General features: G+C 41.5%; 1 protein-coding gene across 6 annotated transcripts in view; it reads right to left on the bottom strand.

Annotated features, from left to right (window-relative positions):
• LOC128793205 (glypican-5-like) overlaps positions 1 to 20,385 on the bottom strand; it is a 434,089-nt gene that overhangs the window by 225,351 nt on the left and 188,353 nt on the right. For 5 of the 6 annotated variants that reach the window (XM_053952307.1, XM_053952309.1, XM_053952306.1 and 2 more), the window contains exons 4-6: positions 18,701 to 18,831; positions 14,297 to 14,356; positions 12,704 to 12,829 (exon numbers count right to left, since the gene is read on the bottom strand). In XM_053952307.1, coding sequence (XP_053808282.1) covers positions 12,704 to 12,829; positions 14,297 to 14,356; positions 18,701 to 18,831 — 317 coding nt within the window. The remainder of the gene's footprint in view (positions 1 to 12,703; positions 12,830 to 14,296; positions 14,357 to 18,700; positions 18,832 to 20,385) is intronic. The other variant, XM_053952305.1, reaches the window with a different exon arrangement.

Raw genomic sequence — 20,385 nt, 5'->3', positions numbered from 1 at the left:
TTCCCAGAGGGAGCCCAGGCCCATCTCCAGCAGCCCTGGATCTTCAGAGGAAAACTCCAGCCTTGTCCAGGATCCCTGCTCCAGCAGAAGCACAGCTGGCACTGCAGGAGGGCTGAGCCACCATGGAATGGCACTGCTGCCACCACCCTGACACACAGGGTGCCAGGGCATGTTCTGACTCTGGCAGTGTTGTTTTGTAATACTGCATTTTTATTTTTCCTAATAAAGAACTCTTATTACTACTCCCATATCTTTCCCTGAGATCCCCTTAATTTCCAAATTATAATAATTCAGAGGGAGGGGGTTTGCATTTTCCATTTCAAGGGAGACTCCTGCCTTCCTTAGTGGACACCTGTCTGTTCACACCAGGACAATCTTACAGCTGCAGAATGCTCTTCACACTGCTATGGCACTGGAGAAACCTAAATGTCTGCACACACCTTTGCCTGTTCCTGCACTCCATTTCTTGTCAAAGACATCTTCTCCCTGGCTGCCCTATGGGCAGCTCCAGCAGCAGTTCCCAGAGTTTTTCAGCATTCCAGCACCTGCAGTTTTCTTCCTGTCAGTCCCGCTTGGGCTGACCCATGGAACTGACACCATAGCCAACATCTGCCCCAGCAGAACCAATGGGATGCTGACAGGGAATGCTGCAAGGGAGCCACTTAAGAGGGCTGGCAAAGTTCTCCAAGTGCTCTATCAGCAAAGAACCAGGAATTAAAATTCTATAACCCAAGCCCCCTGGTGGCAGCAGAAGAGGATCTGATTAAACAGCCCTCCACTTGCAGAGGAAGGGCTTTTGCCCCAGGAAGAAAATTCAGGTACAGACATATCCAACCTCACTTTGTTTTCTACCTTTTTTTCAATAATGCTACTACCTTCTTCATGGTTTTATGGTTTAGGTTTAAATTTCCTTTTGTTTTAAATTTCCTTTTGTGACCTGTGCCATTGATGCCATGACAGCTGACACATTCTGGGCCCATGAGCAGGGAGCTGCTGGACATCACTTGTGAGGTGGCTTCCACACCAAGCAACACGGTCCTCTGGGGCTGACAGAAGCTCAGCAGCACTTGCTCTGAACTTTGGGTCAGAGCTATGGAAAAAACCCACAGTAGTTCTCCATCCAATCTGTTTCCAGACTAGTCTATCTCACCTTATATTCTGATGAAAACTCTCATGGGCAGTTACCCAAATATGCTTTAAAATTAAAAGTATTGAATGTTAGATGATACTCAGCTTTTGCTGCCTCACTCAGGGAATAACACAGAGCTAAGCCAAGGCAACAGACAAGGCATCAGCAGAGGGTTTTGTAGAAGACATTTAGGCTGTGGCACCTCACCTGGAATTTTAGAGCATGCTGTTGTATTTTGAAATCTATTGAAAAGGTTTTCTAGACAGAACTCATTGCATATAAAAGAATAACAAAGAAACTCAAGAGAATACATTATTAAATGGATTTCCAAGAATTAAAATGGAAGGGATTAAAGCACAGCTAACAGCCCAATACAGTTTGTAATTAAACCTGAATTCTCAAGTGTAAGAGTCTAGTTACTGAACGTAAAAAAATAAAAAAAAAATCACTTGAGTAGTTCTTTATCTTCAGGATGAAAAATATGAGCCAGACCAGCCCTACAGAATCAGCCAGAAAGCATTTTCCTGTGGTTTTGATCAGCAAAAACTATATTAGTTCCACATAGCTGAAATTAATACAGCAGGAAGTTTTAAACATTTACTTCCATCAGAGAACTCTGGTTTTTCTATATCCCCAACTCCCATGCTGGTGCTGAGGAGGCAGCACCAGCCAATGGGTGCCAGGCAGGGACACCTGGGGCACCCCCAGCACATTCTGAACTCAGCAAGCACAGCCACTGCTCCATGGACCCTTCCTGTCAGGAATGCTCCCACCTGAGTGCTCAGCTGAGGGACTGCAGGAGGAGCTGGGACCAACAGGAACACGGTGCTTTCTCACAGGAATGCGGAGTTTTCCCTTGCAATGCACCCTGGCCTGCTCGTGACAGATGTTTAAGGCAGGATGGGAGATAATTCCCTTCCCCAAATCAACCAGAGATTGTCAGGAGTCACACAAAACTGAAGCAGGACTTACAAACCAGGCTCAGAAAGATCAGTCTTTGCAAAGACTTTCATTGCCAGAAGAACTCAATCCTCCAGGAAAGAGAGCACTTTGCTGCTCCTGTAGCCACTCACTCTTTCAGGAGGGCTGTGCTTCTGGAATTACAATGCTGGGAAGCAAACATCCCTGAGCACAAGGGCATTCTGTCCCCTCAAAAAGGTCTGGTCTTCTCCAGCTCTGCCTGCCCGACACCAAAGACAGCAGTCACACCTTTGCAGAGTCCCAGCAGATCTCATGTGCTTTGCAGTAAGAACAGAATTCAACTTCTTAACCCCAGCACATCAGTGACAGGACATTACTGCCAGTTCACAGCAGTGTTACACCAGGTTATCAAACCCTGCCTTCAGGCTCCCCAACTCCTGGCTGCCAGCTCTGAGCTCAGGGCTTTCGGAGCAGCACGGCTCTGACACGTGCCCTGTGCTTTCTGCAGCTGTGGGGCCAGCTCCAGCTCTGTTTTGCATGTTTGAGCCACGTTCCCAAGAACATTGCAGAGGTGCAAGGCAGCCTAACAAACTCTTGAAGGGATTGCTGAAGCTGGGTCCTCACACCCAAACCATAGAGATGTTCTGACAGGCTGCTAGGCAGAGTCACACTGCAGCACGGCACAGGATTTCCTGTTTGCCATGATCTTCACTCTTCATTTGCCATAGAAACCTTTGAACTACACCTTTCCTTTTATTGTCTTTTCCCTGTAGTTAAGGTCTCCTTAAAAGCAAGGTCTGTACCACCCACTCAAACATCTTGGGTGAGCTGTCTGACGCCACAAAGCAAAGACCTCAACCCTCTATCCTTCCAGTCCAGCTGCAAATTAACTCACCCAGCCTCTACCTTCAATAAAAGCAGACAAGGTGTCAGAGTATCCCCACGTGGAGCCAGCCATGCCAGGGAAAACAGATGTGCTTGAATACAGCTGAACTTCCCTGCCAGGGTAACCCTACACAGAAGTGTCCATTCTTCTCAGTTTAGCTCTATCTCACCTTATATTCTGATGAAAACTCTTATGGGCAGTTACCCAAATATGCTTTAAAATTAAAAGTACTGAATGTTAGATGATACTCAGTTTTCTGCTGCATTACCCAGGGAATAATACAGAGCTAAGCCAAGACAACAGAAGGAAATCAGTAGAGGGCTTTGTAGAAGACATTTAGGCTGTGGCACCTCACCTGGAATTTTAGAGCATGCTATTATATTTTGCAATCTATTGAAAAGCCTTTTCTATGTTCCCAGGTAGTGCAGCCACCCAAGCCTTCCCACAGAGCAGTTTGTCCCCAAGGGATGTGGCCACGAGAAGCAATCAATTATCATGGATCAAATCTGTCTCTGGTTTAAAATGGCAGTTCTACTCAAATTAAAACAGCTCAAAGGATGCCAGTTCTGTATTCCAGGTATTGCAAATACACCTAAAGAGAAGATGGGATTGGAGCACCAGTAGATTCCAGTTGGGAGTTTTTTTGTTGTGGTTTTTTTTGGGGGGTTTTTTTGTTGGTTTGTTTTTTGTTTTTTTTTTTTTTTTTTTTTGAGTCTGTTAAGGTTTTGGTGGCATTTCTTCTGCACACATTGGAAGGAGGCTGAGAAGATATGAAAAATCCTGCAGTAACCATGGTGGTGCGCTACAACCCACTAACTATGCTCACCTGTCCCGCCTCTGCAAAAACAGAAAATAAAACTGCAGTTGGTTTTGCTTTGGCCCCAGGTGCTTTTGCAGCAGTTTATCCCTTTTTGTCTTGCTTTAGCCAAAGCATTTTCCAATTCAATGATGAAGACTCCCCATCACGACTCCACCACAGACATTTAAGATACTGGAAGGTCTGCTGGTTCTCCTTAGTGAAACTCAACCTCCTGATGTGGACTCAAAATCCCAATACAAACACTGAATTTCCTCAGTACTTCAGGGGTAACATTTGAAATGCATTTCCTTGGAATAAGCCTGCTGATCCTGAATCTGGAAACTCAAGTCTATTTCTATGTTCTTGAAGTAAACCAGGTGAAATTCTGATTTTAGACAAAGAGCCTGCCAAGGTTAGAGGCTAACATTGAACATTGTATTTTTCAAGTTAACTTACAGTGTTTGTCCCAAGCAGTTTAGTACAAGGAATTCGAAAAGACTCCCATAGCTGGGTAATGAATACATAACTTGCTTTAAATTTCTCTATACGGAAATAGTATACTTATTAAAAACAGAAGTGATGATTTGCCTTTTTTACATTAAGTTTCCACAAACACATTGTTCAAATCATGCCCCAAATTCTTCAGTGGAAGTAAACTGCCAAGTGCTGGGTATGAACAGAAATAATAACTGAGTATTTATAGATAAATATTATCTGTAAATAAATGTGTTTATAAATAACTTAATTATTATCTGGAAAATGAGCCTGGGAAAATTATGAAGTCACAATCCAGACCACTGCCACATTATATTATTGACTGTGAAACGAATTTGTCCAAGGGTGAATCCATTAGCTGAAAGGCAAAGTTAAATCCTCTGTTCAGTTGAGAGTTTTAACAATTCACTCTCGACTATTTATTTTTTATTTAAAATATGCTTTGGAATTGCATTATTGCAATAAGTGAAAAATCACAGGCATGTCGGAGATGGGCTTTTATCACCAACTCTGTCTCTTCAGGTCATGAAGTTTGTCAGAGCCTCCTAAACTATCTGCAATATTGGACCAATTTTCATCAAAAAAAGACTTCTGATTTTTCACATTTATCCAACATGCACTTCAGTATTTAATTGCATTTATTCTAATTAAAGGACAACATTTATGTCAGAAGAGTTGACAAAGCAGTAAACTCTTCTACAGATAATTACTTGACAACATTCTGCTCAAAGAATGAAGTAAATTTACCAACAGTCTTGAGAATTCTTTAATATTCAGGAAAGCTCATGTGGTGCCTTTTGGCCTGGAAAATAAGATATTTGGGGGGTTTTGTTGGTTTTCAAAGCCAGCTTTGAAAAGTTTTCATCCTGCTCAAATTTGCTTTTCCAGCACCAGCTTTCAAGAGCATTTCAAATGTTTCTACAATAAGTGCTGCCAATAAAGACACTGAGATGTTTGCACACTGTGTTCCCCCCCCTCATCAAATCAAAGCTCAAGTGAGCAGGGCTGCCAGCAACTCCTCTACAATCAGAATTATTCCTACACCAAGTAAAGCAAAGACACAAAGAAACACAAATCCAGGTCAAGAAGGAAATAAGTGCAGCAGAGAACTGAGAAAGACATAACATTGCCTACTTAAGCATTGTAAGAAATTAATTTAAATCTAGTAAAAAAATGGTGTTGGCAATTTCAGATATTTGTATTTTTTTATTCTGAATAACACAGAGATGAGCCAGACAGTTCCTAAGTGGTGAAATACTTGCAGCAATCACTTTGACAAGTTGGGTGCCATTTCTGTTTGTTAACTGATCAATGCAAAGAGCTACTGGGTTATTAACAGATCTTACTGGGCCAAGATCTCTGGCAGCACTGTGGGTGAGAAAATACTTTGAAAATATGATCTCAGTTCACCCTCAGCACTCAACTGAGCTGGCAAGAGGCTGTCTGGACAGAGCAGGGGTGTTGGATTGAACCCTTTTCTGACTCAGAGATGGGGCAACTGAGAGGTGCTTTAAAAACTTTTATTCCATTTTCAGTCTAATGTGAAGGATGAGACAATACAGATGTTATAATTCACATCATCACAATCAGAAACCAACTATTTCCTAATTACAGTACATTATAAACATTTCTTGACCTATCAGCTTTTGCCACACCATGCTGTAAATACCTTAAAGCAATCACCTAAAATTACCCCTGTATTTGTATGCAAATGTATTTGCATGTAAACTTTCTTTCAAACTTTAAGAATTCTTTACAAATTTATTTCCCACAGAGGGGAGGTTCAGGTTCGACTCATCAGCTGAGCAAGGCAAAACATCCATCAAAGCTCCTCATTTTCTTTATTCCCATCAATCCACTGGGTTATGTCTGTGGCTGTGTGTAAACCACCAAGTCCCAGCACAGAAAAGCTGGTTTTAAAAAGCATTACTGGGGAGGTCAGTGAAAGTACACACCAGGCAGGGACAGAGCCAGCCAGAGGGGTTTCTATCAATCACATGGAGAGGCTGTGGGATAAACAATGTATACATTAAACCACTTTTAAATGATACTTAACGTTTGTCAAGCTGTCTTTGTGTCTACTCATCTGATCAGGCAAATCTGCCTGTAACCACAAGGCACGGCTCTGAATCTACTGCAGTCAGCAAACACTCTGAGATAACCCCGTGTCACTAGGAGGTCACTTTGGGGCTGCAGAGGCAGCAGTGTGGGGTTTGTTCTGCCAAAAATATCAGCATTTCAGAGGTTTACCTGTTCTGTGCTGGGAAAACACAAAAGCTTTCACACAGGAGAACAAGGCCACCCCACCCCACACTCTCCCTTATCAAAGGTGAGATTTATAGCCCAGGCAGCCCCAAGTGCAGAGCTGCACACTATGCACCCTTCAGTGGGGTGGGAAATGTTTTATCCCTCATTTTATCCCTCACACCCAGAGCAGCTCCAGCAGCACAGAGTGACAATCTCCCCACAGCACAACAGGTTTCCTGGCAATCTGGGACACTCTTCAGCCTTCCAAGACAGAATCCAGATTAATTTTTTCCCCATTTCGATGAATCTACATGTTTCCAGTGAAAAGCAGCTAAAAAAAAAAAAAATAAAATGCCTCTCCCTGATTCCAGCTCCAAATCTGGAGTCTACCCCACCTTGCCACAGAAATTTCCCTAAGAAGTTGTCTGCAGCTGGATGTGTTAAATCACACACACATCACACTAGACCAAAGATATTTTCCCAGCAAGGAATACAAACCAGCAAAAAGGAGATTATTTTGTGTCTTTTGGCACTTAAGGCTTGGAGAGTAGCAGAAAAAGATTGCTCCTCCACCCTTTAGATACAAAGTGTCTGTAACACAAATAAAACCAATCCCAAGGCCTAATTTAACTTTATGACAGTTTACAGCAAGATTATCCTGCTAGCACAGTAAAACCTGCATCAAATTGCCACGGGTGTGTGTGTGTGTGTGTGTGTGTATATATTTCCCAGTTCAGTTAATACCAGTACTCCCATCCAGTTCCCATTTCCACTCATTTCTACTTCTCTGTCTCAAAAAAACATCTGTCAGGAAAGCAGGAACTGTTACAGAGAAGCTTGCACCAAAATATATATAAATATGTATGTATGTATGTATATGTGTATATGTGTATATGTATATATGTGTATCTAGATACAGATATGTATTTCAACATATACTGAAATTATTTCACACAGAGAGAGATTCCACTGAACAAGGCACCAAGGTGGGAGGAAGGCTGGACAACTATGCAGAGATGTTTTTTTTGCATTTCCACTAAAAGATTTGCATTTAAGCAACTACAGGTTTTATCTCAGCAACACCTTCCTCACATAATTCCCTTCTGTTTGAAAAATGTAAAATTTATTATTTGATCAGCTATGTTTCAACACTGATGGATTCCTGCTTCAAAGTCCACAGAATTTAATGCAGGGTTTTTTTCCATTGACCTGCTCATCCCACAGAGTCTACAAATGTGATGTTTTCATCACTTCTGGGACCCAGGACAAGGAAAAGAAAATGAGAAAATTCACTTCCAAGTACTTTTTTAAAATACACTGCTACTTTTAAGTCTCCAATTTCAACCTGAAATAATATCAAACATTCAATGTCCTGAAAAATACCAAAATCCAAACATCATATAGGAATCCTTTTCATCCAACAGACCAAGGCACCACACTTCCAATCCTACCCTATAGTTTTAGGAGAAAGGATTAGGTGTATCAGTATTAAAAACACTCTCACTGATACCTCATTTAACTGAGATTCTGAAGAATACGTTTTCAGCCTAATATCTCCAGGCCTTGATAGGATTTATCCCTCTTGTTTGCATTGCTGCATTGCATACCCATTGCAAATGAAAGAAAATGAATTGTACTTCCCTCCAGGAAGAATCATTGGATAAGACAGACTGTAGGATCAGATAAGACTTTCACTTTCTATCTTTTCAATTGGACTTTGAGTGTGACCTTTCCTAAGAGGAACAGGTTCAAAGTCACTCTGTTGAACTCTGCACAAGAAAATAAACTTTATCTTGGACTATTTTAATACTGTAGTATTTTAAAACCATTTTAGGATAAAGCCATTTTTATACTGTAGTATTTTAATTGGAAAGTTTCAGTTTTCTGACTACATAAGGGCTGTTCTTTCCTTCTGAATAAAAAAAAAAAAATAGCATACTAAAGAAAGAGTACCTGCCCATCACTCCTTATGCAGTAAAAAATATCCCAAACTTGCCAGAATAAAAGAGATACAATGATAGTATCAAATTAGTCCCTGTTACATTGCATCTGCAAAATACTGTCCCACTGGAGCAACCTGGTGATTGGATGACAAGATTTATTCTTTCATGAATTCTGCTCAAAGGAGTAAAGTAAACACTGAGTAGGTACCAAATCTGAAGAAACTCTGAAATCAAGTAGTAATTATTTGTGTTCAAGTCCCTCAACATGAAGGAAAATTTTGAGTGCTGCAGTGTCAAAAAAATGCCTTTGCAAGCCAAATGTCCATTTGCATTTACAGAAATGCTTTTCAGCTACTGACCTAACCCATCCATTCCAATTGCCTGGACACACTACAGGAACAGTACTAACTAAAAAGAAGAAAGGAACAAAAACCATCAGAACATCCCAAGTCCTGGAAAATACCCTAAAACCTGAAAAACACTGCAAAAAGAGATAGCATTTTGCAGTTTACAGTCACAAGCAGATCTCCAGAAATTGTTTACACTGATGGCATGAGAACAGCAGAAGTTAAACATGCTTTAAGTAAGCTACGGCTAAATGACTGTCTCTGTTTTCCACATCCAGATGGCTGCTTGCTAGAGCCTAAGGAAATGACAAAGGGGACAATGAAAGTGCTAAACTCATAAAAACTGAGAGTCTCTAAAGGAATACATTTTGAGAAAAAGTCACTATGATTTGCCACTTCCTTCCTCAGCCAGCTCTCACAGGCCCTGAGAGCCGAACAACCCACGACATGATCTGTTCAAGCTCATGGACAGTTGTCCCCTAATCCCCCACTCAGTGCAAAATACCAAAATAAACAAGCTAAGGAACAAAGGAGAGAAGGAAGGAAAAGAAGTGTGGATCCCCATTAGGCTGTTACAAAACATCCTTCTTTTCTGTTCCAGGTAACCTGGTTTAAAAACCATTTATATGTCCAAGTTTTTAACCCTCCACCTGAAGTTCCCTGAAAAAGGGACTCCAAGTGGAAAAATAATTGCTGTAAAATATCTCCTCCCCTGTCCCCCACCAAATCAGGGTACTACACATCAAACCTGCACTCTGCAGTGACAGGAGTGTGTATTTATACCCTTGAACTCCTCAAGCACTACAGAACCACAGCAGGTACAGAGAAAGGGGAATGAGGACTTCAAATGTTTCTACAACACCAACCTGAAGTCTGCCACATTCAGAGCAACCCATTCTACTAAAATGCACCCAATGCACACCTGAGGAGACACCTGTGCAATGGGAAGCTGTGTCTGACCAGCAGAATATTTCTACTTCTACCATCAACAATGATATTTCAGGTCAAGCTAACTGGCATTAAGAACATGACCATTTCATTTGGAAACTTAGGAAATGTCTTCTTGAAATGGAGAGGCAACAAACACAGAACTCTCTAGAGTGATTTTCAGAATGGTGTTTCTTTCTTCACTCCAAATAAATCAAAGTTTGATCTTGTGATCCAACAATTCTGTGTAGGATCCAAGTTAAAAATGGCTGTAGCTCAACAATCATTAAGCTGAGACCATTCATCAGTGCATAGATGATTTCTTACATGAAGTCTTGCTTCAGGAACAAGATGCTCAAAAGAGCAATTAAGACAAAGAAAGTACTCCCAGTGCAAGTATTTCTAATTTTGTCCTGAACTGACACTGGAGAATTCCTAGCAAAGCCATCTCTTCCTGTTCTCTGAAGAGCAGGCCAGAGGCAGTCTCAAAGCAGTGGGAATCTCTTTCTATGGTGTATTTAACTGGCAGCTCAAACTTCTTTTTCCTGCAAATGCAATGATTTAAACACGACAAAACCCAATCCAAAGAACTAAACTAAAATAAAAAGGTAAAACTCTAATCCTGTTTATCAGACCTCAAGTGCCCTCTCTACCAACTGAATGAATTCTTTCTCATTTCTGAGTATTAATTTCATATTGCTTCAGGCTGCATTTGTGTGTCAAATTGTTTTTAAAGCTTGACTTTGTTTTTCCTAAAGAGCTGGCGTGCCAGTTAGCACAGAGCATAAATAATGCTCAGCCTTCCAGCAGCAGCATGAAATGCAAGGAGTGTGGAGGAGACAGGAGCCGCAGCAGTGCCAGCTCCACAGCCCCAGTAACCCTAAACTCCAGTTCACCACACCCATCGGGGTGATCCATTTGCTGATCCACAGGCAATAAAAAGGCTCTACTTTGAGCTCAGAGCTGCTTGCTACTGCTGATATTTAATGCCCTGGGAGGAGAGGAAGAGCAAAGAGGAATGCATCTTCAGGCATCACCAGGGCAGGTTTATGTGCCATGTGAGGAGGGCTGTGCCAAGCCCAGCCTAGAAAACAGAAAGGAGCAGAATGTGCCAGGAGGCAGGAGACGTGTGTGTGCTGCTGTGTGGCACTGCAGGCTGCCCACAAAGTCCCCTCCTCTTAAGGCAATCAATACTGGGAGAGAATATATTTATATATTATTATATTTTATATTATTTAGCTACCTATCTATAGCTCTCTGATCAAACACATGAATTTTACCTTTTTGTTTTCCATTTTGCCCATTTGATATGTTAACTACAGACACATATCTAGGTTTGGTGGTGGAGTTGGGTTTTTTGCTGCTGTCAGCTTTGGGGGTAGGTTGTTTAGGTTTCCTTTTTCCTTTGTTTTTAATTTGTAATTTAACATATGAGGGATTTTGTTAGTCTTTTCCCTGCTACTTTCCCCAGTTTCCCATCCCTTTCAAACTTGAAACTTTTTCATGCGTCTCCAGTTCTGGGAAAGTTACAGACTGACAAAGTAACAACAGCTTTCCCCTTCATGCCTTTCTAAAACATGTGTATCAGCAATTTGAGTGGTTTGGGCTTTTTTAGAACAAAGATAAAAATTAAAAGTAACTTTTTTCTTCTTCCCCAGGAAACTGATACAGAAAAGATTTGGTTTTGTTTGTTTGGCTTTTCTTGTTTTTCTTTCGGCCAGAAAGCTGTTTGTTCTAAAAGTTAACTGTGCATCCAGCAGCACATCACAAGCAAAAGAGATTCTGATATGGAAATACTGATTAGAAATACTGATATTCTTCCTGTTTCCTCTCCATTACTTTTACAGTAAAAACTTCAACCAGTATTGCAATCACTACACATCAGTATTTGAAACATTGCTTTGTTGCCAAAATCTTCAAAGAAGATATGCCCTACAATATGCCCAACAAACATATGCCCTACAATTAATTTGTAATGACAATGTATATTGAAATATTGAAGTTATTTTTGGATGTGTTAGACATGCATTTATCTCCAAACAGCTTGCATGTAATTAAGCTGAAGTTATTTCCACATGAGAAAACTCAGCAGAGCTGTGTAGGAGTCAGAACCCCCATGAATGGGATGGACAGTAAGTGTCACATCTTTGTTCCATGTTGGAATTATTCAGTAAGTTCCAACAAAAAAAATTGGGACCATGAAAATTGTTTTAAAGCAAGAAAATAGAACATTAGAACTTTATCTTTTGTAACTGCTACAGACCACAAAATCTACTTCAAAATGAAATCTCAAGAAAGCAAACACAATCCCATGGAACTTCTCTGTTTTGACAAAAAGAAATTTTTGGAGAACATTCACTGGCACATTTCCAAGCAGCTCTCACTGCAAAAACTGATGTATACTTTGACAGTGATAGTAAAGATAGAGTTTTGTTCTAAACATCTCTTTTCTCCTCAGGGTGATGCTGCCTCATGTTACAGAGAATAGAAAAATGACAGCACCAAGTTTAGCTCGTGGAAATGCAAGTGTGTATTCCAGTTTAGAGTCTGAAGGGTGACGGGAAAGACACTGATAAAATACAGAGGGGAAAAAATTAGCCGAGAAACTGGAAAGGTCTTTTCACCCTACAGAGCATCTACAGCAGTGTCTTAGAATGCTGCTGAACCATCAGCAGGTTGTGAAGACACCTTTTTTCACCACTTGTCCTGGTTTTGTGTGGGAGTAATTTAGGAAGCTGTGGGGGAGGAGAAGTGTTCTGAAGGGTTTGTTTTGATTCTTACTACTTTTTTTTTCTTTTAGTTACCGTTATTAAAATTTTCTTTATACCCTTTCAAAGCTTTGAGCCTGCTTTGCTTTTCTCCTAACCTTATCTCCCAGCAGAAGTGAGTGCACTGGTGATTGGCCAGCACTGAACTCACCACAGTCATTGCTGCATTGGCTGGGAAATCTAAAAACTGGTCATCCAAAACCACTATACCATGCCAGCAAATTTTAACTTGTAACTTTACCTTTCTACAACATCCTCTCCATTCCAGCAGGTCGAGCTGTCTCTCATCACCAGGTCTCCATCACAAAGCCTTTCTGCTATGGAGGCATAAAAGGTTCGGGACCGCTTCATGTAACTGATGAACTCTCTGCAATGCAGGAAGAACACATTCAACAACACAACAGCAACTCAGCACTTAATAAAACCCCTGCCAGCCCAACCCTCCATCACATCAAGGCTTTAGAAAATAAGTAAACTGAATTAATTTCTGCTTCTAGTGTATTTTTACTCCTTATAGAACATCCAATTTTACTTAGTCCAGTGCCAATACACATAATTACACACATAAAGGGTGCTTTTAACACATGGTGTTAATGTGTCTCTCACTAAATCTGAAAAAAGGCTACACCTACTCTTTATAAACAGATTAAAAAACATTGAGAAAACATCATCATAAAAGGCATGGCCAGTACAGACAGTGCATTTCTGATGACTGTGTATGAAAAAAATGCCTTGAGGGCAAACTGCTGCCCCTTTTATAATCTGTTTATAATATATACCTGGCTGAGGTAGCCATAAAAACAAACTAACAACTTTAGCACACAATTGAGAGGATATCAGAATGAGAAATTACCCCGCTGCACTGCTTTAGAACCCCCTGTTTGGTATGTAACAAGATTCAGGACACAGACTGAGCTAAAGCTATCACTGAGCTCTGTGCTTGTCTCAGAGCCCCACTGGGCAGCCCTAAGGACCCGTTCTGGTTTGTGGTGATTCAGCCTGGCAGGCACTGGAGAGGTGCCTGGGGTACAGCTGGATGGAGCTCGGCACAAACCAGTCAGGATTTATCTCTCCTCAGCAGCAACAGTGCTTCAAACAACATCCAAGCCCACGGGAAATATCTATCCCTGCCATCTCTCCCCTCAGCTATCTTTATACCTTATTTATACTTTCTCAAAAGTGTTTAACCATCCCATTTACCTTCTGTGATGAAACCTTGTTCTAGATAAATCAGTCATCACATGTTCCTAAGAAACTAACTTAGCCTAACAGAGCAGGAAAGCTGGGATTTAAAGCAAAGAAAAAAAGCAGGAATTTGGGGGCTTACAAAGAGGTAATCAGCATTTCTACCTCTTGAGTACCAACTTACAAATATGAGCTCTGAGTATTTCTAGAGTAAAGCCAGGCCCAGCCAGAACAACCTGAGAGGATCAGTTCCAAAAGGAAACATAGATGCCAAAGATTTTACAGGTTCTAAATCAGAGTCTTCTTTGAAAGAGGAAACCAGCACCCTTTTAAGAGCCTAAAGCTTGCCTGACTCAGCTCACCCCTAGAGGTTTAAACTCCTTTGCCTTCTCAGCAGAATGGGGCTCTGACATTTCAAAGCAGTATCTGAGCAAATGCACAATTCTCTGTTCCAACTCTCAGTCTTACTGAGTGCAAATATTTACTTTTCATCACTAGAAAACTAAACACACTAGGGGAGAAAATGTAGCATTTCCCAGTGCCCCACAATGTAAAAGCAGCAATCAAAACTGTTCCAGCTCCTAGATTACAGCTGGAGATGAGCTAGGTGAAGAGACAATAAAGGATGTCACCTTGTTTTCATTCTTACCGAGAGATTTTTTTCAAACTTCTTGATTTGTCATTCTTTGAAGCTTTCAGAGGCAGAGAACTGGAACAGGCCAGGGAGAATAAGCATCAATCAGGATAGGTTGGGGAGCAGGGAAGAAACAGGAATTCAGGCAAATGAGGAAAAGAAATGAAAAACAAAAGAGAAAAGTAAAAATTACTTGAAAAAAAGGTCATCAAGCACATGCACAGGAAAATATAAGAAAATAAATAAGGAGGAAAATTATCATGAGATTTTTGCCAAGTATATATGCAATCAAAATGTCAATTCAACATTGGAAAAAAGTATAACTGAGACTATTTGTCTCAATCATTTTCAAGTAAGAGCAGAATTACAACTGCAGCGCACGCAACAGAAAGCTGAAAATAAATTCAGTGGTACTTAAATTAAGTGTAACTGATCCCAAATGGAAGGACTGTAAATACATGAAGCTGTACAAGAAAACAATGGCAAACAGTTTAGGATGAGAACCACGGGAAGGGGGATACAAACCAGCAGCATTCATGTTCTGGTACAATGAGCAATTTACTGCCTGTTAATAAATAATATAAATACAAATATTTTTTGCTGTTCTGAGATTGCACCACTGAAAAAACACCCAACTCTGTAAAACTGGAGATACAGGCTTTCAGGCTATAGTGGAGGAAGAAATGTGGAAATAACCCTGGTGATTATTTAGTGTTCTTACTGGAGAGAGCAGCCTGAGGACACACAGAGGATGCAGCTTTGCCATCATAGCTCTGGCAGCTGATGGCAGGAGGGGCCACAGGGCAGGAGGGACCTGCACTGGCCATCAGGTGAGTGACACCTGCCTGCAGGAATTCCAAAATTCCAACACAGCCACTCAAAAAAAACAAATGAAAATTTCTAACAGGGAAAATCTGGATCAGCTGAAACTTCAGCCCTGGCCAATAGTTCATGTACATCTGACATTAATAACCTGGTTTGTACTAGCACTTTATTACTTAAATGTTAATAAAATCATGTGATGTGTGACCCAACAGATAGTTTATTTCAAATGAAATAGATATAATTGACTTCAAACATTCCCAAAGGAATTCCTAAATTGTTGATTTTAAGATATATAAGAAATCTGTAAATTCATGGCATAAAGAAATCCCAACAAAATATAATTTCAAAGCCTTCTTTCGCCAGTCAGGGACCTAATATGTTGTAGTTCTTTGTTAAACATGTTTTATACACAGCTCTGCAAGCAGTCTGTGTTTGGTGGTTTGAAATGTTCCATGGAGCAGAGATGCTAAAGGCAGGTATTCCACTTTGCTGGGAGACCAGACCTGACCAGAACAGTTCTTTGTGCTGAACTCAGCAACAACATTCCAATTTACTGAGATTCTGCACATGCCATTTCCATTCCCTGTACCATCATATGGTTTCAATTTTCTTGTCATCTCTATTACATGTTATAGTAACCTCCACATTAAAAAATGACTACAGCAGCAACGCTGCCAGTTTCAGTTAATCCCTGACTATGATTGTGTAATGGTAAAAAAAATAATAATCAATTTTATGCTTTCCAGTTTAATCACAGGAAATGGTTTCTTGCAAGATCATGCAACATTTATTCAAGTTTCAGCTTCTTTCATTATTGTCCCTGACACTTAAGTGATGCATAACAAAAAATATGCAGGAATGGAATGCAGAGTAAAATCAAGAGAGATGGAAAATCTCCCAGGAACTCATGAGATTAAGAGGAGAAGAAAAGGGTTTAACTACTGCAAAAGAGGATCCAGCTGCTCTGTGCATTCAGGGACCTTACAGATCTGGCTCTGCAGAACAGTGAAGGGTGAGGAGGGCTGGCTTCAACCAGACCCCAAACACCTCCCCCTGAAGAACCAGGTCAGGCCAAGGGACACCACTGAACAACCCCACTTGTCCTGCAACAGCAGCCCTGGCTCTGCTCCACAGCTGAAACCAGAGGTTCTCCAACTCCTTGGAAAAGGAACCTGATTGTTTACATGGCCTAGAAGAGACTTAGCACCTCTGGAGGAAGCATCCATCTGCAGCTGTCTGGCACCTCTGAGCAGGTTGTACACGAGACAGGAGAGGCCACTTGGTTGTGGTTTCTCCTCCAGATGTGCCAACAACCACAGAGGTTCTTCTCTCTGAGCTCGGGAATGCTCTGACACATAAGGGAACAAGCCACAGCTTTTCTGTTTACTTGGAGAGTGTTGGCTCATTCCTTCTCTTTTTCCTTCCTTACCCTACAAGGCTGGAGTCATGTTCCAGCCTCCCCTTGAATGAAAGGATCATTTGGAAGGACGTCTATGATCCAGACCTTCAGACAGACTCGGCAGGGCCAGGGTGACCTTGCACCTGAACTGACAACAGCTAACACATTACTGCTCTCCCTCTCTCAAAATCACCAGAAGGAGAGGCTTCACGAAAGATTAATGTCGTTACTCTCATCATCTGGTTCCCCTGTAGCAATTTTCTGTCACTGTAAGTGCATTTTACACAACCCACTGCAGAAATTATTTAACCCATATATTACAGATTTTTATTACCTTAAATTGATTTTTTATTGATATCATATGTGATTAAATGATGGAGAATGAACAACACAATGATGCAGCCAACCACTGTCTTTCACTCTATGGTTTCACCATTGTTTCCAAGAAGCAGAAGTACAAGCTTCAGGCAATGTGTTTTATAGGAAGTTGTGGAGAATAGCTTCAGATTTTCCACTTCTTACTATTTATGGCATATTTCCATCATTCATTTTTGGTGCACAGGCTCTCCACAATACCTATCAACACTGTAATTCAGTAATTTTTCATGCTAATTATATAAGCAGGGACTTAGATTTTTTGGATAAATTAATTTTCAGTGTGCAGACCAATTCTAGCAAACTGTCTAATTTAGAGTGCATTAGTTTATTTTCTATTCCATCTACAAGCCTTACATTTTAAAAGGTCAATATCCAAATAATTCTAGATGGTTGGGAAGGGGAGCAAGCAGATCATAGGTGAGAAAGAGCAGCTTTCATGCCACTGAAGACACAAATCTGCGACTTTTTAAGAGATCACCTGTTGGCAGGTTGGCAATTCTGCCTTTTGGGCTGCCAGTGTTGAACTCCAGCCAAGTCAGTGAGTTACACAGAAGATGGCCCAGGGCTCTGTGCTGTTAAAAGTCTATTTCAATAATTATACTACAACTGTTCTTTGAATTTTTACTGCTGAAGTTATTAATTTAATTTCTGCAATGCTCCTTTTTTCTGATTTGCATGGTAAAAAATGATTAACTCCAAGCACTAGCACAAACTATTATGGTTTGCCTTTAAATTACAAAAGGTTAAAAAATTATCACTATCACTCAAAAAACTTCACTTGCTGTTATTACTTTTATCTTTTAAAACAGCATTTGTTCCATTCATGCAGCTGAGAATTAGAACAGAAATGGATAAAAATCTCAAGTGAAACAAGTGAAATGCCAGAACCCAGGCTGTGGGAATTTTAACATTTAACAATTTTAACATTGCTCCAGCCATCCACTTATCCAACAGAGATACACATGGACTGCCTGGGCAGTTTAGATGCTGCTTTTGGACAGAGGTAACCCCAGCACAACTCCACTGATGGGGCTAGTCCCAGAATAACTCTGCTCCTACAGAGGAGAAGGTGCCAGCCAGAAATAGGCACTGGGTGTTTATGGGCAGTTTGCTCTGACATCTGCTTGTGTATTGTGAGTGGGATTGCAAAAACATCCTCTCCTAGAATGCACAGAAAGCCAACTCAGGAACTACACAAGGTAAAGTGACAGAAAATCTCAGGAGATCTGGGAGCAGGGACACTCCTGTCCAGGCCAGTGGCAGTACTCAGCTGCAGGTGTCTCAGATGGGGCACAGCTGAAGAACAGGAGCCAAGATGGACACAAGAAGCCTAAAAAACTCCTTCAGCTCTTTGTTATGTAACCAATCAATGAGATTCCAAAGGATCTAATCACTCCTGCCCAGTCCAGTGGAATCAGGGACTGACTTGGTGTCAGGGCAATGAAGCTTTCCTTTTCACCCCTTCCTCCTTCCCACTTCAGCCCCTGGATAAGCTCATGTCCTTACAGACTTGGGCAGTTACATTTTAAGTACTTTAGACTCAGTTGTGGAAATCAGTTTCCTCAGACTTTGTCGAGGAAAAGGTTTCACCATTTTCACTGAAAGATTCTGGAAATAATTAACACCTTGGTGTTGGTTAAGCAATGATACCAAGCCTGGCTTTTCTTGGAGAGACCCAAAATGTGACCACAGAGTCACCTGTGTGAGCACACAGAGGAGGTAACAGAGCTGTGGCTTTGGCTTAAACAGTGCAAAGAACCAACAGCATAAATTATAGGCCGAGGGTTTATTTCAAAGCAACTGCAGCCTAGGGTTACCTTCTTTTATTGTTCAGACTGGTGTGAGCCATCACAAATGTCTGGGTTCCAGTCACTTCCTTCACCGGCACAATATTGGCTGATGACAGGTTCCCTTCGTGCTGTTTGGGCTGTCCACACACTTTATCAACCTGTAAGAAAGGGAGGGAAAGTGGAACAGGATGTGAGTGAAAACAAGGGATTTACCCCAGAAAAGTCTGCCTGTTCCTTGCTGTCTGTGTTCAAGCACAGGACATTGTGAAAGGATTATTCCTTCAAGCAGCTGGGAACAAATGCCTTGCAAAAGAAGGAGCACATTCCAAGGCAGGGCAAAGAACACCAGAAAGTCAGCAGTCATAGATTTCCCAGTGGCAACCTGGACTACAGCACACTTGGAAAGGCTGAAGTAGTGCCTGATGAGCTATTGGCAAGCTAAGCTTTGATTTATTGGCAAGCTAAGCTTTGATTGGCAAGCTAAGCTTTGTTTGTGATCTAAACACACCTGGAGCTTAAAGGTACACGGATTTTGGTGGAACATCTGCCTCATGCATAAAGAGCAGAGTTTATCTGGAGCTTGAAGGGGCTTGTAATCAGCAGATAACCAATTCTTCCAGCCTTTAACCAGGCCATGTAACATCACTCAGTCCTCACTGTCCCTCCTGAAGCCCCTCCCAGGGATTTAGCATCAGTCAAAAGCAAGCTTGTTTTTATCCTTTCTGCACTGTGGATCTGATACTGCTCGTGTATCCTGACACATTTATTTGCTGTAACAGTTTTAAGTGACAAGAGGAAGACAAGTCTCTTCCCTTTCTAATCCACAAATGAGTAATCTGTGATGTTTTACCCACACTTAAATCCCCAGACAACCATGAAGAGACCACAAAGGGAATCCTACTCTGGGCATGGTACTGCCAATGACCTGAACCCCACAGAATCCATCATCCCACACAGTCCTGGGTTTGGTACCCCTTCCTCAAGGTCCCACAGTAACCAGCCAGGGTGAGATGGATTCTTCCTGCTCTGTGCCCTTTCCTGCACCCTTAGAACCCTTACGAGTCTGCTGAGTGCTTCAGCCCACAGATGACTTCAGGTAACTTTTCTGTCCCTTTGTACCACTATGGAGCAGATGGCAGCACCAGCACAGGACGATTTTCTCTGCCTTAGCCCATTTCCTCCAGGAGAACCACAACTATGTGAAGCTAAGACATTCTCCTCTGAAAAAACAGGCAAACAATGTGGAAAACTGGAAGCTCTGTAAGCATGAGAGTTAATGTCAGCTTTAGTTGCTTGATTTCCAGCCCAATCCAGTGTAATATGCTGTGAAGAACCTAAAACTGCAGCAATGGAATGGGAACATACTGGATTAATCCTGACACATCTCCAGCAGGGTGGGAGCCAGTTGCCTCACTCAACACCACACACTGTGTACACTGGTCTGGTCTCACCAGGGACTAGCACAGTGCTGTTCTAAACTACAGCTTTGGGAAATCAAATCGTCCATTTCAGTCCCTTCTAAGGAAAAAAAAAAACCACTCTGTGCAAATGAAAATATGAAACAAAAAAGCCTTTTGAACCCTTTAGAGCTGCACAGAGGGTATAACACAGCTGAAGCACATTCCTGCACAGGATGCTTTCTCCCCTGCACCCCAGGCTGCCCAGGTCCCCTACAGCACACAGACCCCAATTCCCAGCAAAGGTCTCCGCAA

Source organism: Vidua chalybeata, chromosome 10 (assembly GCF_026979565.1).
Source record: "Vidua chalybeata isolate OUT-0048 chromosome 10, bVidCha1 merged haplotype, whole genome shotgun sequence".
Classification (NCBI taxonomy): Eukaryota; Metazoa; Chordata; class Aves; order Passeriformes; family Viduidae; genus Vidua; species Vidua chalybeata.
This window is presented reverse-complemented; position numbering and strand designations above follow the sequence as displayed.